This window comes from Arachis ipaensis, chromosome B6 (assembly GCF_059453495.1).
Source record: "Arachis ipaensis isolate K30076 ecotype BB chromosome B6, ASM5945349v1, whole genome shotgun sequence".
In the NCBI taxonomy this organism is placed as follows: Eukaryota; Viridiplantae; Streptophyta; class Magnoliopsida; order Fabales; family Fabaceae; genus Arachis; species Arachis ipaensis.
Genome location: NC_142441.1, coordinates 99,472,362 through 99,487,540, shown reverse-complemented (window position 1 = coordinate 99,487,540; position 15,179 = coordinate 99,472,362). Strand labels below are relative to the sequence as shown.

At 35.3% G+C, this 15,179-nt stretch overlaps 3 protein-coding genes across 6 annotated transcripts; 1 reads left to right on the top strand and 2 right to left on the bottom strand.

Moving 5' to 3' along the window:
• Positions 1-1,673: 1,673 nt before the first annotated feature.
• On the bottom strand, positions 1,674-4,493 carry GNA1 (glucose-6-phosphate acetyltransferase 1). Of its 2 annotated transcripts, XM_088490306.1 has the most exons (3): positions 4,355-4,493; positions 2,465-2,801; positions 1,674-2,350 (listed from the first exon to the last, which is right to left on the bottom strand). In XM_088490306.1, the coding sequence occupies exon 3, from the start codon at positions 2,348-2,350 to the stop codon at positions 1,889-1,891; it is 462 nt and encodes a 153-aa protein (XP_088346432.1). In that variant the 5' UTR covers positions 2,465-2,801; positions 4,355-4,493; the 3' UTR covers positions 1,674-1,888. The 2 variants fall into 2 exon arrangements, with proteins under 2 accessions (XP_088346432.1, XP_016161752.1); XM_016306266.3 differs by lacking the exon at positions 2,465-2,801 and having other exon boundaries at positions 4,355-4,488.
• On the top strand, positions 4,494-7,859 carry LOC107604636 (Iron-sulfur cluster biosynthesis family protein). Of its 3 annotated transcripts, none has more exons than XM_016306264.3 (4): positions 4,494-5,096; positions 5,765-5,895; positions 5,992-6,100; positions 7,488-7,859. In XM_016306264.3, exons 1-4 carry the CDS (start codon positions 4,917-4,919, stop codon positions 7,551-7,553), a joined length of 486 nt encoding a protein of 161 aa, XP_016161750.1. In that variant the 5' UTR covers positions 4,494-4,916; the 3' UTR covers positions 7,554-7,859. The 3 variants fall into 3 exon arrangements, with proteins under 3 accessions (XP_016161750.1, XP_016161751.1, XP_020960234.1); XM_016306265.3 differs by having other exon boundaries at positions 4,811-5,096; positions 5,765-5,853; XM_021104575.2 differs by lacking the exon at positions 7,488-7,859 and adding an exon at positions 6,197-7,422 and having other exon boundaries at positions 4,811-5,096.
• A 1,706-nt stretch (positions 7,860-9,565) lies between these two features.
• Positions 9,566-12,502, bottom strand: LOC107604638 (ubiquinol-cytochrome C reductase UQCRX/QCR9-like family protein). Its single transcript, XM_016306270.3, has 4 exons — positions 12,402-12,502; positions 12,100-12,267; positions 11,731-11,778; positions 9,566-9,904 (listed from the first exon to the last, which is right to left on the bottom strand). The coding sequence occupies exons 2-4, from the start codon at positions 12,217-12,219 to the stop codon at positions 9,854-9,856; spliced, it is 219 nt and encodes a 72-aa protein (XP_016161756.1). The 5' UTR covers positions 12,220-12,267; positions 12,402-12,502; the 3' UTR covers positions 9,566-9,853.
• Between the last annotated feature and the right edge of the window lie 2,677 nt (positions 12,503-15,179).

Sequence of the window (15,179 nt, the reverse complement as noted above, 5' to 3'; positions counted from 1 at the left end):
CACTCATTCGAATGAGTAACCGCTCCTAGAAACTCTCTAACCACTTCATAGAGCCATATCTTAACCTCCCTAAGATATGGGAACGGTTATCCACCTAAAAAGGTGGCACTACTTCAGCGGTGGTTATTGGTTCACCACTATAAATACCCTGACATCCCTCAGGTATCACTAAGTCCCAATACTTTCTCAACTTGCTCACACTCTTGCTAACTTAGGCATTGGAGTGTCATTGCAGGTACCACCCCCCATTCTTCCAGACGCACAAGTCGAACGAAGGAACATCGAGTTTCAGGTGCACCAGCTGGCCACCTCCCTCACACGTTTGGGTCAACCAACGTCATCCGGCCCACTAATCTCCGGTTACCCACCGTAACAGAACCATTATTATTCCAGTTCATAACCAAAAAAAAAAAAAAAAAACTGAAATCAACGAAAGCCAATGGTCAAAACTTGCCTACAACTGGAAGGGGAAAAAATAGTTTGTGTTTTTCACCGAAAAAAAAATAGTTTATGTCGCCGTAAGATCCAAAAAAAAAAAAGAACGGGTTATTGCATGTAATTCTAGAATGATGCTACTATAATGGTTCTATATAGCATTTACATATCAAATATAACAAAAAATTACCTGATTGTTAATGAGGGCTGGATCGATGAGTGAGAGGATATACTTCATCATAGCTCGTAGAAATATCAAAATGAAAATTGGGTGCAGCAGTCACCTAACACGTTTAGGAAGAGAATCTCAATCTGAAAATCAGCTAAGGCAATGAAGAGCATTAATTGAAAGTTTGAATTAGAGTTGAAAACATGGTTACAGAGTAACTTGTAACATTTTGATCAGTGATTATTGTAGGAATTTGAAGTTTGGGTTGGCATTGGAGATGTTCAAGGAGATAAGAAAGATGAGGTGTGAGCCAAATCTAGTGTTACTTCCATCACTTTGATTAAGGGGATGTTTAGGGAGAGGAAGGTTAAGGAAGAAATTGGGATGGCTCATGAGATGACTGAGAGCTCAACATAAAAAAACTACAGATGATTAATGATTGTCATCCTTCGTGTGAAGTCAGCTGGAGCTTGAATGAAGTTAATCTGCTATGTCCACTCTAAAGATGGTTTGGATTCTACTCGCTTCCTCTTAGCTTATTTGAATATATTATAAGATTATGTTTCCTAATATAAGTAACTATCGTATGGAATTTGATGGGATTTACCCTGTTACATAAAACCCAAACCTTTGCTTTAAGTACTTACTAGTTACTACTTATTTACCATACTTTGCTTTAATTACTTTAATTACATAGTTATAACTGGTTTACCCACCACAGACATCACCTACTTTAAATGGTGATATTTTCAGATAAATTTTAGTTATTGGCTTCTTTACTTGGCCTTCGTAATTTCTTTACTGGGGATATATTGTTTGAGGTATACGCTGTGATTCTCTTTCTAGCCGGATTCAGCAAGCTCCTTGATCGGGGTCATCTCAGGCAAATTTGTTTTCAACATTTTATATATATATATAGAAAAAACAAAAAAAGTGCAGAGATTATGTATTAGTTGTATAATTATAAACTACTAGAATTTCATTTGTTAGAAGTTCAATAACTTCATTTTGTATAGAACACCTTGAATTGTTTACAACAAATGTATCAAGTGATATAGGCAAGGAATGTCTTGGTAATGTAATTTAAAACATGTGCATATGCTGATATGCTTGTGTTTCTGAACAGATGTTTGAAGGTGCAATTTCTATTGAACAAAGGAATCTTAAAAACACAATTGAACTGAGAAGGTAAAAAGAATGAAGGGAACAAAGGTCATGTACTAAGTTACAACACGTTAACAAAACATACTCATAATTATCTGAATAGTTAGAAAAGCTACCGACTCAAACGAAATACCTAACCATCTGAATTTCTTTCTGCTTGAAGCCACACTTCTCATAGAAGAGTTTGTTTTCAATGCTGCAATCAAGAATGACCTTGTAGCAGCCCATTGAACGAGCATGATCCGTTAGGAAGTTGATTATCTTCTTTCCCAGTTGCTTCCCACGAGTGCTGGAATCCACAACAACGTCCTCAATGTGACCAACCTTGCCACAGTTTCTCAGAAACTTCTTCTCGATGAACACGCTCCCCGTCGCGATAATCTTCTTGGAAACATGGTCTTCAATGACGCAGATAACATGGTCGTCTCCGAGGGAACTGAGCTCTCGGAATCTATCCTCAAACTCCTTGTCAGAGACAGAATCACAAACACTAAGTTGTTGCAGTAGCTCTATGAAACCTTTGCCCTTGTCAGACATCTCCAGTCTTCGCACTCCATACTTTTGTTCCTCACTAGTTTCCATCTGGAAACATCATACAAACAAGAAGCAAAGATATCAATAGAATTTCCCAAATTGTGTAAATTAACATTGATAAAGGACTAGAAGGAGTACGTTTCTCAAGAAACACAACACTACCTACACCTCGAGAGGAAACAAAATAACAGATCAATAGCATCTTCATCATCATGCTAACTCGAATCGTATGAAATTGAGAGGGTGGTGGATGACAATTCATGACGAAAAAACAGATTAAAGCCTCAACAGAAAATGTAGCAAAAAGGAGTGGGAAAACAAGATTCGGAGATTTTGAGGTTCTTCCTTACTATTTGATCTTATCTCGCATCCTGCTGTTAGACTGAAGGAAAAAAAAAGATCTAGAGACAGAACTAGGGGTGGCAATGGGGTGGCTTTTTGCCCTACCCAACCCTGCCCTGCCCTTTTTTAACTTGTATAGAAACTGCCCCGCCCTTACCTGCAGGTAATAGAAAACTGAATCCTAATCCGCCCTTATTATCGTTAAACTCCAGCAAACAAAATGAAATTTCAAAATTTATATAATCATGATCACACCCAAACATAAACTAAACTAAAAACAAAGATTTATACAACGTCAAATAACATTAAAAAAAAAAAAAAAACCTAATGTTTAGTCACTAAACAAATTTAACACAATAGTAAAAAGGTAGCAACATTACAACAAATCATAAATAAATCACATCAGATATAAATGAGCCTTCAATACATTAGTTTTGGTCACTTTCCAACTCCTCATCATCATTAATAGTTTGAAGGTCAAGATTGAAACCTGAATTATAAGGTTATATATTTGAGAAAGAGTATGTAGCTAGGCTGCCAAAAATAAAGGACATTAAATGAATAACTAATAGAATAACAAAGTCCAATAGAATAGCGAAGTATATGAGTATATGAATATACACACGTATATGAATATCAAAGTCCAATAGAATAACAAATTTAACTCGTATCTGATTACAATCTTTTTTTTGAAACAACTCAAATTCCCAATGAAACCCACAAACATAAAGAAAATAGTAGAAAGCCTGATAGATAGGGAGTATCTAGAGAGTAATAAGAACAACCCACAAATATACAATTACCTTGCTTAAATTAGTATGCTTCTGACTTCCTACACTTTTGTAACTGACGATCATGGGAAAGACTTTACTGGTCATATATATGTATAATGGGAAAGACTACACATTATATAATTCTTGTTTTTTTTATTCTTTTTATTTCTATAGAGCCTTCTTTATATTTGAACACGAGTTTCGAAATCAGTATGATAAAAATTGTGATGATTCTGAAAGTATCAAACATGTTTTAATAATCAATTGCCTTCAAAATCTAGTAAATAATTGTTCATAATTAAAATGAAATTTTTTTTCCCAAAGCACTTTACATTATGTTAATTCAGCCACAACTAAAAAAGTTAAAATTATTCTTATGTCATAACAATTACAGAAATGGAATACTTTACTCCCTAACTCGCATGATTCACTAAAATTTACTTAACTGTGTCTAACATGACAACCCCTAACCAACGTAGGGTTCATAATTGAGAGAGCGGAGGGGCGGAGTCGAAACATATTGAAAAGGATTAGATAGAATCTGCATTACTGGTTGCAAGTTCTAAGGACCACAGGTATTTAAAATTTTCTTTCTTCGGGAATTCAACACTAAGTAAAAAAAGAAACAGCCATCAAAACAAGAGAAATAGCAAACGAGAAGAGATAGGGGTGATTCGGGTGAACAATGAAATGCAAAGAAAAAAAAAATTGATAATTAATCCAGAGAAATGCTAGAAGACCATCAAAATTTATGGTGTTTGGCCATCGGTTAGTTAGCCATCAATGTGTGGGTAACTATATTGCTGTATTACTAAACTAAAAAGAATTGAGTTGATGGCTAAAAGTGAGCAAAAAATAATAAATTCTGATTGCCTTGAGCATTTCTCGTTAATCTATCAAAAATTGAAGATTGAAAAATTAAAATAAAGAAGCTCACCGAGGAGCAATGGAGGCGCGAAGCAGACTGCAGAGGAGGAGGAGCCTGGAGCTTCTGGTCACGCCGGCGATTCGCGGATGGAGGAGGACTGGTGGAGATGGGCGAGGACGAACCGGCGAAGCAGCAAGGAGGAGGTGACGCTGGCGAATCGCGCGTGGCTGGGAGGAGATGAGTCCGGGCAGTGAGCGCGAGACAGTGGAGAAGAGGGTGAGGGCAGAGGATTGAGGGTTGAGGAAGAAGAAGAATGAGGCATTGAGTTGAGGTCTGAGGGAGGTTTGATGCATCGTGTCTCTGATTTTAGGTTTTTTTTTTTTTTTTTTTTCTTTTTTAATTGAAAATGGATGGAAGGGTGGAAGAGTTACAGACAGTTGGATTATACATTAGTTGACGTGGCTGAATCTGGATCGTGAATTGGTTGAGTGGGGGGTGGGGACCTAAAGGGCAATGTTCTGTTCTGTGTTTCAAAAACGCAACTGCAGAATTAGAGGGAGAGAGAGAGAGAGCGAGCGAGCGAGCGGAGATATCTTCACCGATGGTTTTATAGAGAGAGATACAGAGAGCGATGTCGACACCACTGATTCGGCGGCTGGCACCGTACCTGGCAGCGCGATTCCGACAGAACGAGAGGTTCATCAACTCCGTTCCTGCTTCTTCTTCTTCTTCGGCTTCTATTCTTCACCGTTCAACTCCGACTTCCTCTTCTTCTCCTGAGCCCGTTCACATGACCGAAAGCTGCGTCCGAGTATTCTCTCTCTCTCTCTCTCTCTCTCTCTCTCTCTCTCTCTCTCTCGTTACTTTCTAACATTTCCAGCTTCTTACTAATAATTCCTCCTTTCCTTTTATTTTTCAAATAGATAAATAAAGTTAGGAATTCAGCTATATTTCTCTCAACATATAAAGAAAAACAATGATTCTACCAGCGCTCTTATCTATGCAATTGATGTGCATAATCACATCTTAGTATCATGTTGAAAATGCGACTTTGTTTCAATTTTACCTTGCTATGTGTTTCCTATTTATTGGTTAGTTAGTGTAATCAGGAATTCTGGATTGTTCTGCAATTTCATGTATCAACTACCATAATAACTAACTCAACTTCTAAATTTATCCCCTTTGGAATAAACTGAAGCACTGCTACTGCTCCAAATTAGGGGGAGGCTCCTTCTCTTTTCTAAAAATTTTGATGCTGTTCACAAATTCTCGCTTTTTCTAAAAGTTTGCATTTTTTGCATCCCAAAATCTTGCTAGAGTGGCCCATTATGTTGCATTGAGTGTTCTTTCTTCAGTTCATTAATTGTTCATTCTATTTGGTTCCTCTTTGCTTTTGCTTACATTGGATGTCGTCAGGAGCAATATATGATTAAAGTAGTGAATAATAACCCCTTTCTGCAACTTTTGAATATGGAACAGAGAATGAAAGAACTAGAAGCAACTGAGTCATCATCTGATGGAAAACTGCTTCGTCTGAGTGTAGAAACCGGTGGATGTTCTGGATTTCAGTACGTTTTTAATCTGGATGACAGAATCAACTTAGATGACAAGTATTACCTTTTCACCAGTCACAAGTTTCACCTCTGAGATATGTAGCTATTTTGTCTTGGGTTCTTTTACAACTGGCTTTCTTGCTGTATTTACAGAGTTTTTGAGAAAGAAGGGATTAAACTGGTTGTTGACAATATCTCATACGATTTTGTCAAAGGTGCAACTGTTGATTACGTTGAGGAGCTAATCCGTTCAGCCTTTGTGGTAAGTCAAGCACACTTGAAAGCCATGTATAAACTGTTGTATTATTCAAAATTATATCTTCACTTACATTCCTTTTTCGCCCTCCACACGAATTAGGATGGGCCTTTAACCCACATGTATAAGAGGAGTTATAAAAGAATAGAGAAGGGTTCGAACTTCAAAGGAATTGGGCCAGTGGCTAAGCATCTGGGGTCGGAAATGAGCATGATAGTTTATTAGCAGGACAATGGAGAGTGAAAAATGATGCTGCAATTACCAATTAAGCGTAAACCTTGTCATGGAGATAAAATGAATGAAGGGAAGGATGAGTGTAGTAAAGGGGGGAGAGTGGAATTTAGGAAAGAATTGGGGCTTAGGGCTGGGAGGATAGCTTGTCTAGCAGCACTAAATTTCAACTTTATTTCTGCATTTCTCTATTATCAGTTCCTTCCAATTTCCAGTATCTACTCTAGAATGTCCTAAGCAGTATTTTTATATAGTAAGAGTTTTCCTCGTTAATTTTCTATTCTACTTTTAATCCCAGTACCAGTTGCTTTCTTATTACAAATGGAACTTTGTTATAATGTTCATATGGCAATTCAAGTCTTGAGACGAAATTTGTCTGTAAACTGCAGCAAAATGTCCCAAACATGGTTTATCTTATAAGTTTCATGGTATTATTTTTTTCTTTGAAGATAAGTTCTGTGTGTGGGGTTACACCAAGTGGATTAGAATTTAATCATGTTTGCAATTAGACCACTTACATCCAAATCTTTTTCAATTTTTTCACATAAAGTTTTCTGAGTTTTTATCTTTAGCTATTGAACTGTCCTCCGTATAAGATAATCTCCCTGTTAGAACTTCTACAACCTTAATCCATTGATTCCTAAATAACTCATGGTGATAATTCACCTTCTTCTGCACAATAGGTGCTATACTAACTTTTCTAATGTATTTGTTCATCACCCGATTGTCCAGTGTGTTGACACTTCCAATGTAAAATGATCATCTATACAAATACAATATTAAGCTTTTTTATTTTGTTGGTTCTATTAATGACCAATATTCACGTTCAGTCTCTGTATAGACATATTTGGTCTTTTTCCCCACAGAACATTGTTGCTCTTGGTAGATGCGTGGCAAAATCTTTCCATAGGCTTTTTCATGGTACCTTTTTTAGTCATAAATAACACTGCAAACACTCCTTTGTTTCATCCACGGGATTTGAATTGTGTGATTTACATCTGTATTTGTTTTCCATCACCTTCTTCTATGATGAATTCAGGATACTTGAGTCATCGACTTATGATATCACAACCCCTCCATTTTTTTTTTTTTTAATTTTGGATAAAGATCATTGATGACTTTTTTCTTTAGAAAAAATATCAATGTCTGGTTTCATTTGCAGGTGACTGAGAACCCCAGTGCCGTTGGTGGTTGTAGTTGTAAAGCTTCATTCATGGTGAAACAGTAATTCCTGATGATTGCTTCCGAATCTTCATAACTGCTAAGATACTCAATTTCTCGCAAATTATATTACACTATGAATCATTACTTTTGTACCTCAAATATCGATTGGTCGAACTATAGATTAAATTTATTGTTTGTATAATTATATCAATGTAACATGGAACTGTATTAGTAATAAGGCATTTTCTTAGCCTGTCAACAATGTGGATTTGTTAATGAGGCTTATTGGCTTGTATAGATTTTTCATTCCAAAATCTTGATGACTGAAGTTTTCATCCAAAAATTAATAAATTCAACACTTGAGATGCTATGCAAAATGCCGTGCAACATGTATAGTTTCGTAGAGTGATATGATGCAGGAGATAACTGAGCAATCGTATTTTAGTAAATTTATTTGCAGTGAATACGAATATGAACTTCTACTCTGCCAAATTACCAATCTCATTTCGGAGGGCTCGAAATTAGATTTATTAAATCGTTACATTTACAGAATGCTACTAAAGACATGTAAGATATATCTTCTAATAAACAACTATGGAGTCCAGTATTTACAGCAAAGCAATTTCATCTCTAAAACCAGGAACAAAAAATGGTTTGGGCCAAAAGTAAAAAAAAAAAAAAAAAGACCCGAGGGGTGGGGGAGAGAGAATGTTTCAGCGTGTATTTCTTTCTTCGGTTATCGTAAAAATGACTAAATTCCCAAACTAGTCTTTTAGTTCGCATTATATTATTTTTGGACTTTTTTTAGCATTGAGTCAAAGAAGGAACTAGGAAGTGCTGGACTAACGTTGACTTATCACCCTAGAAGAGTTTATAACTTTATATAATGTGCAATGGTTTTATTTTATTTTATTTTCCAAAACAACCTCGTTTTTATCTTATTTAAGTGTTAACTGTTAAAACAAACAAACATCATTTAATATTGTGTCTAGCATAGTAAATTAGAGCTAACTCCACATTTTATTCGTTTACTTAAACGCTGGAAATAGTCCAAAGACTAATATGGTGTTTGAATTAGATTTCGTTAATTAGTATAGTTAATTTTGAATTTGAGAGACTAGAATAGTATAAGTTGTGAATCTCAGATACCATCATGAGGATTTAGTTCATAAAGATTGAATAGTCATTTTAACTCTTAATACATTACTATTTTAACAAAAAAAATCTCAAAATATATAAATGACAATAACTCCTAAATATACATATTCCGTTTGACTTCCATGGACTCTCTCCGTGTCTGTCTCATACTCTCATCATGACAGATGAAAGACCGTGGAAGAACAACAACAACGTTGAGCAGAGGTGGGATTGAAGCTCCAATAGCGGTATAGAACACGACAACAATAGAGTTGGGACAGAACTAAATTAGAAAGCTGAGCAAAAGGTGATGATGAGAGAAGCAACTCCTCCCCTCTCCGTCGCCCTGTTTTTCCTATATGTCTTAGAATCACAAATCTTTTAGGTCCCCCCCCCCCCCCCCCTCTTTTTTTTTCCTTCTCTTTTCTCTCTCTTTTTCTTCAATTACTGTGATTAATTGTTGTTGTGTTGGTAGTGATGATGATGTTAAAGCTGTAATTGACTTAATATAGGCAAAGAAACTTGTGAAGATATGACAAATGACAACAAAGTACAAGTTAGGTGTTCTCTATATCTTTGCTTTTCCATTAGTCCTTTAATTACATTTACATATGCATAAAAAAAAACAATTTTTAACTAAACTTAAACCATTGGTATATCAAATTAAACGTATTTAATTGATATTATATAGTAATAACTGATATTCGTTATATAATGATTGGATAATGTAGTAACCATATTATATATATATATATATTAACCATATTATATATATATATATACACACACACAATGCATTCAGTATGATTAGCAAACCCAATTGTCAAATGGTAAATCCCGAACATTCAAGCTTCCCCTAAAAGAGGGGTTTTTTTTTTTTTTTTTGTAATAAATATTTGAGTGCAATGAAAAGTAAGGAAAGGGTGACATACTGACATATTTAGACAGAAAGTACTTTCTTATTCCTAAATCTTCAAAAATTAAGATAACTCAACACTGAAGCCAAAGATTTCAATAACACAATGTTTTCTTTCCAAATTGTAGAAAAAAAAAAAATACATAGCTTTGAACTGGTTCAATGTTCTATATTTCCAGTGAGCAGTTTTAGCAAAGCACAAGACTATTAGATACTTATTAGCAAAAAAAGAAGCTACTTCCAGCTCATGATGTTCAATTCAAATTCCATGAATAATAAACCTCAAAATAGCTAAAAGATGGTCCAACAATTCACTCTTCGGATTGCCTTTGCCCTAGCACAGAAATATCTTCATATCGTTTCTGCATAAGAAAATATAATTGGTTAAAAATACTGAAAAAGTTTGACAGTAAAAGTAGCCATCACTCTATCATGAAAACCACAACTCTTAAACAATGCTTGATAATTAGATATTCACTGGCATGGATGGAATTGATGGAACAAATTTTCCATAATTATCGCTCACATACATACTACCGCTAAACTTCTGTGAAAACATAGAATAAAGGAAAACAAATGAAAATACGAAATGGGCACATGCTCCAAACATGCAACCCAAATAGTTAGCCCGCAATAAGTGCACTACACAATGATCTCCCTCATTCATTTCATTCTCCTTCTTCCCTCTCAACTAACAAGCCCCATCAACAGCACGTAAACCAAGGCAAAATTTTATGATAGCCACTTTTGACTCATCAACAATGGCATTTCTACTCGGTATTTGATCATCTTGAAAATAAAAGTTACTCCGTTTACAAAAGAACCTTAGTTGATCATTAATTATGAAAAAATGGTCTGCCTAAAAATATAATAATGGATTATGTGACCATTTTATTTATCCTCTTTTAAGAAAGAGGTAAATTATGATAGCAAGGTCAATCATGTGCGAAAGACATAGCAAATGATGAGTTTCTGTGTTCTCAAGACAAAGAAAATGTAAGGCCAAAGGGCCGCCACAGATATAGAGAAAGAGATTAGGTGAGGAGTGTATATGGGGCATGATTGAGCACATGTTTGAGGCGATGGCTAATGCCTACCAATACACTAAGCAATACATATGGATAAAGTTATTAACAAAACTTACATAATACAATTTGATACTGTTCAATGCAAGATACACGTGTCAAGATTGCATCATCTCCAAACAACATGATGAATCAATTGCAAAAGTGACAGTAAAACTGTACACAATTAATCAATATTTGTATAAATTGAATTCAATGGCAATGTGCAAACGCCATCAGGTGACATGATAAAGTAGGATAATAAAGTAGGAAACTGGAAGGTAGATAACTCAAATCCCAAATGATAAATATGCCAAGATATTAGTAAGACAAGAGAATTGAAGAACCACAAAAGCAACAAAGAACAATTAATAAGTTCTGTTTCACACAAAAACAGACCAATTATATAATTTAGAATTCAATGGCAATATCTTTGTACTGATAGGAAACACAGCAAAAAACTGACGAATTAAGCCAACAAATGCGTAGTCTCCTTATGCTTCCAGACTTCATAATAAAGGAAATCTGTCTGTTTGGTTTGTGTTTCCATTTTCTATTGTAATTTTCAGTTATTTCTGTTTTCAGAATTTTGTGAAGGAAAAAAAAAGAAAACAGGAGGTAAAAACGCAAGCCAAACACACCCTAAAACATCCTACCAGTTTTGATGCTCCTTGTCTGTTTAGATGCTGCAGAATCAACTTAAAGGCATTTAATATTTTCCCAAAAAACTTTGAAGCAATACTAGCTAATTCCAATTAGTATTTATGAATTACTGGCCTATGAAGTGTATTTGCAGAATCAGGAGATACTAATAACTTAATAACCATAGTACAAGGACAATCAAGTTTTATTCCACTGTGTAGAGCATTGGTATAGAATAGACAGTAGATGTTGCATAAGCTTAATCCATTTTAACGGATATACCATACAAAGAACTTGTTATCTTAATAAAGCCAAAACTATTAACAAGATATGTAAACATGACCTACAAAAAAAATACCCCGTCCAAGTTTCATCGTAGATCCAATATATCATCGTCACAAATAAGCAAGCAGCACATGACAAGGCATCCAAGTAAAATCAACAGATAAACCACAAGACATAACATGAGGCAGGCATATTACCCCAATATTATTGTGCTCCCAGAGCTTGTGAACTCCATAATCCACAGCCTGCAACCCAATAACAGAATCACTCAGCAATTCCAACCGAAGAAACAGATCTTAAATAAACATGGAAGAAACCAAAAACAAAAATCGGAGCTTCAAATGTGAATAAACTTGCACAATAAAAGTCATAAATTCATTCAGAAGAAAAAAAAAAACAAAAAAAAAAGAACTGAATTATCACAACAATAAATTATATAAAGTGGCAATTGAAAGATGGATTCCCTTAACCGCAAGATAAAATTCACCCTCCTACAAAGCTGGATTTCAACAATTACTATAAAGCATCGGATACTGCAACTGAAGCGAAGGAAATGAAAGAGATACCCGTTCACCAACGAAAGCGCCGGCGATGACGAAGGTGACATAGACAGAATTGCGGCGCATGAGGACCTTGTAAAGGGCTTCAAAGATGCCTCCTCCACTTCTTCGAGACGCAGATTCCATTGCTCTTGTTTGAAATCGGATTAGGGTTACGATTTTCTCTCTGCTTCTCTGCCTCGTTCAGCAATAGCGATGGAAAGGAAAAAGCGAAGATCCAAGAACCAAGGGAGGTGAGTGAATGTTTTGAAGACAACTTTTGATTTGATTTAATAATAATAATAATAATAATAATAGGGGTAAAGTACCTTATTGCCAGGTTTGGTGTTGGAGTGTTGGAGTACTCACAAACCCTAGTCAACTCAGTGACACAGGGATGGTTTGGTTAATATGATAGGATAAAATTCAATAATTGTATAAGATTTATTAAAATTTTAATTATTTACAATGTTTAGTATCATAGTGCATAAGATACGATAATAAATTATTTTAAATATTTTTTACTTGTTAAAATTAAGGCCATAGATTCTTTACTCTCACATTTTTGTAGGAGTATGATTAACCTTCATAAAAATAATTACAAAATATACTCTGTTTTTTTTTTTTTGAAAAATTTACTAATTAGATTTTAACCCCTCAAATTATTGGTTTTTAACGTTTTTTCCTTTCTCTTTTTTTGAGTACGAGAAATTAGAGTTTTTGGAGAGCATCAACGAGATTGAAGTAATTTCCTTTCGAAATAGAGTGCGGATTGAAAAACCCTAACTATGTCCTCCCCTTTCTTTTTTATTTCAGATACAGAGGCATTCAGAAAAGAGAAGCAGCTAGGGTTTTCATCCAACTTCAATCCCTGCCATTCTCATCCTCTTCCTCTGCTGCAAATTTCGTACGCCTCCGCCGTCGCCGCAACACGCCTCCGCCGCCGCCGCGCCCTGCTTCTTTTCATTCTCACATTAGAAGCATTCAGAGAAGAAAAGGCCCAATAGGATTTTCATACAATTTCAATTCCTGCATTTCTCTCTTCCTCTTCCTCTGCTGCACATCTCACTAGCATATTCTTGTCGCCGCAATACGCCGCAACCTGCGACTGCCGCCGCCGTGCAAGACGCTGCCCCGCCGCACAAGACGCTGCCCCCGCCGCGCAAGAATGCTGATAGACATTCTCAAGGATGACAGCAATTCTAACTCTGTATGTTCTCCAGTTTTTCGGCTGCATAGCAAATGCTTTGCTGATAATCTGTTTTCCTGTCTCCTTACTTTTGCAACCTTTTCCAATTAGCTCTTGTTTAAAATATGGATGATCGACTGCTGAATCTTTATTGCTGTTTTTGGTATTTTATTTATTTAAATTTTTTTGTGGCTAGTCTGATAGGATGTCCTTAAAATTTGTAGTATTTTAGGCTATCCCTGGAATTTAATAGATACCATAACTTCAGGATATCTTTTCAATATATTGTGGAATGAATTTGTCCAACACTTCCCATTATACATCCTCATGACTTACCCTTTCAGATTATTTCAGCACTTCCCTGTGTACTAATCATATTGATAGCACATAGACTGCAGAGTGATATAATAGAGTGTGACAAATTTGAGGGACAAACTACATGAAATCTAATGCCAAGTGGCTAACTAGGACCCCAATTGAATGGTGATTTTCAGGAGAAATACATTTATTTTATGATTTTAATAAACATGCATTTTTAGGGAGAAATAATTGATTGCATAAGTTCCTATTTAGGTGGGCCGCTATTTTCTTGAAAGATGCACTAATCTGTTGACAATTTTTAAGGCAAGGTTCATGAAGTCCAACATCAGAAGTTCCTTTTATGTTAAAGAGAGAGAAGTAGATGATACATTTATGTTATTATCTCTATGGCAATCAATAATGAATTGATTTGCGAATTTAAATGTCCATGATAATGTACTTTTGGTTCTCTTCTTGTAGGTTTATCTCAATATGCTTCCTAAATACTATTACCATGTAGGGTATCATGAGAATACTCTTATTACAAAATTTTTTTGGGGTACATCGAATAAAACTAAGGGATGGGAAAAAGGTACACCAAATATCTTTCTCTAGCTCTTTTTTCTTCCTTGTTTGTTAAATGGCAAAGCTATAGAAATTTCTTTATTTTCTCAATTAGGTGCGTTTTGTGGTCATGGGGAATATGTTCTGCACATAATTGATTATAGCTTTCTCAAATTTCTCTAGACTGCACTTTCTTAGAGTCTCAACACATAATTGATTATAGCTTTTTGCTAGGATTACATTTCAGAGCTCCAGAGAATCTAAGGGCCTTAGCGGAATATCCTGGATCTTTATAGCAACAGGATAGCTTATCTTCTGGAGAAGGTAATTATTAAATACACTTTTTATTTCTAATGCCAATTTTCTAAAATGTGACATAAGAAGTTTCTTTTAGAAATTATTGATTAAATTTTTCTACAGATAGGACAAATGTTTCATTTAATCTATATAGCCAACCATATCCAGGGGGAAAAAGTGTTTTGTTGGTCGCATATCTAGTGAACATATATAACTCCATCTAGTGGAAAAAAGTTTTGCTGGTCATATTTCTAATGAACCTATAACATCTTTTACATCTACAGTTTTTTGATATATTTTATAGCATGTAAATATCGCTCTTAAGAATTAGGTGAGCCTAAGCTCATTGGGCAGGATCCCTCGAACGTTTATAAAGGCTATCTCAGTCATATCCTTAAACAAAGTGAGACTTTGACAGATCTGATGAAACATAAACTCATGATTTCTGTTTTGAGTTGTTTTACAAATTCGCTACAAAGTTCTTTTTCCTGCTTTTTCTTTTTGAAAAATTCTTTTGTCTTTTATTGAGAGAATTTGGGCCTGCTTTACGTACACTAGATTCAGTCAAGGAAGGGGATGAGTTGATTCTTCCTAAAGGGTTGCTGTTGGTTGCCCATGAACCGGGCTCTATGAACACTGCACCTAGACCCCACATTAGAGGAAATACGTTGAGGGCATACTCCATTGGGGACAAAGAAGTTGATCTTTTACTTCCTGGTACTGCAAGGTATCTTCTTTGAATTAGTTGTTCTTGTGC

Bases quoted from the DNA above. Each gene is read 5' to 3' on its own strand.
- LOC107604638 (XM_016306270.3), bottom strand. From the start codon at position 12,219: ATGGAATCTGCGTCTCGAAGAAGTGGAGGAGGCATCTTTGAAGCCCTT. The intron at 11,779-12,099 runs GTATCTCTTTCA...ATTGGGTTGCAG, and splicing joins GCGCTTTCGTTGGTGAACGG to GCTGTGGATTATGGAGTTCA. The intron at 9,905-11,730 runs GTAATATGCCTG...TTTCTTATGCAG, and splicing joins GGGAGCACAATAATATTGGG to AAACGATATGAAGATATTTC.
- GNA1 (XM_088490306.1), bottom strand. From the start codon at position 2,350: ATGGAAACTAGTGAGGAACAAAAGTATGGAGTGCGAAGACTGGAGATG.
- LOC107604636 (XM_021104575.2), top strand. From the start codon at position 4,917: ATGTCGACACCACTGATTCGGCGGCTGGCACCGTACCTGGCAGCGCGA. The intron at 5,097-5,764 runs GTATTCTCTCTC...AATATGGAACAG, and splicing joins TGACCGAAAGCTGCGTCCGA to AGAATGAAAGAACTAGAAGC. The intron at 6,101-6,196 runs GTAAGTCAAGCA...CACACGAATTAG, and splicing joins TAATCCGTTCAGCCTTTGTG to GATGGGCCTTTAACCCACAT.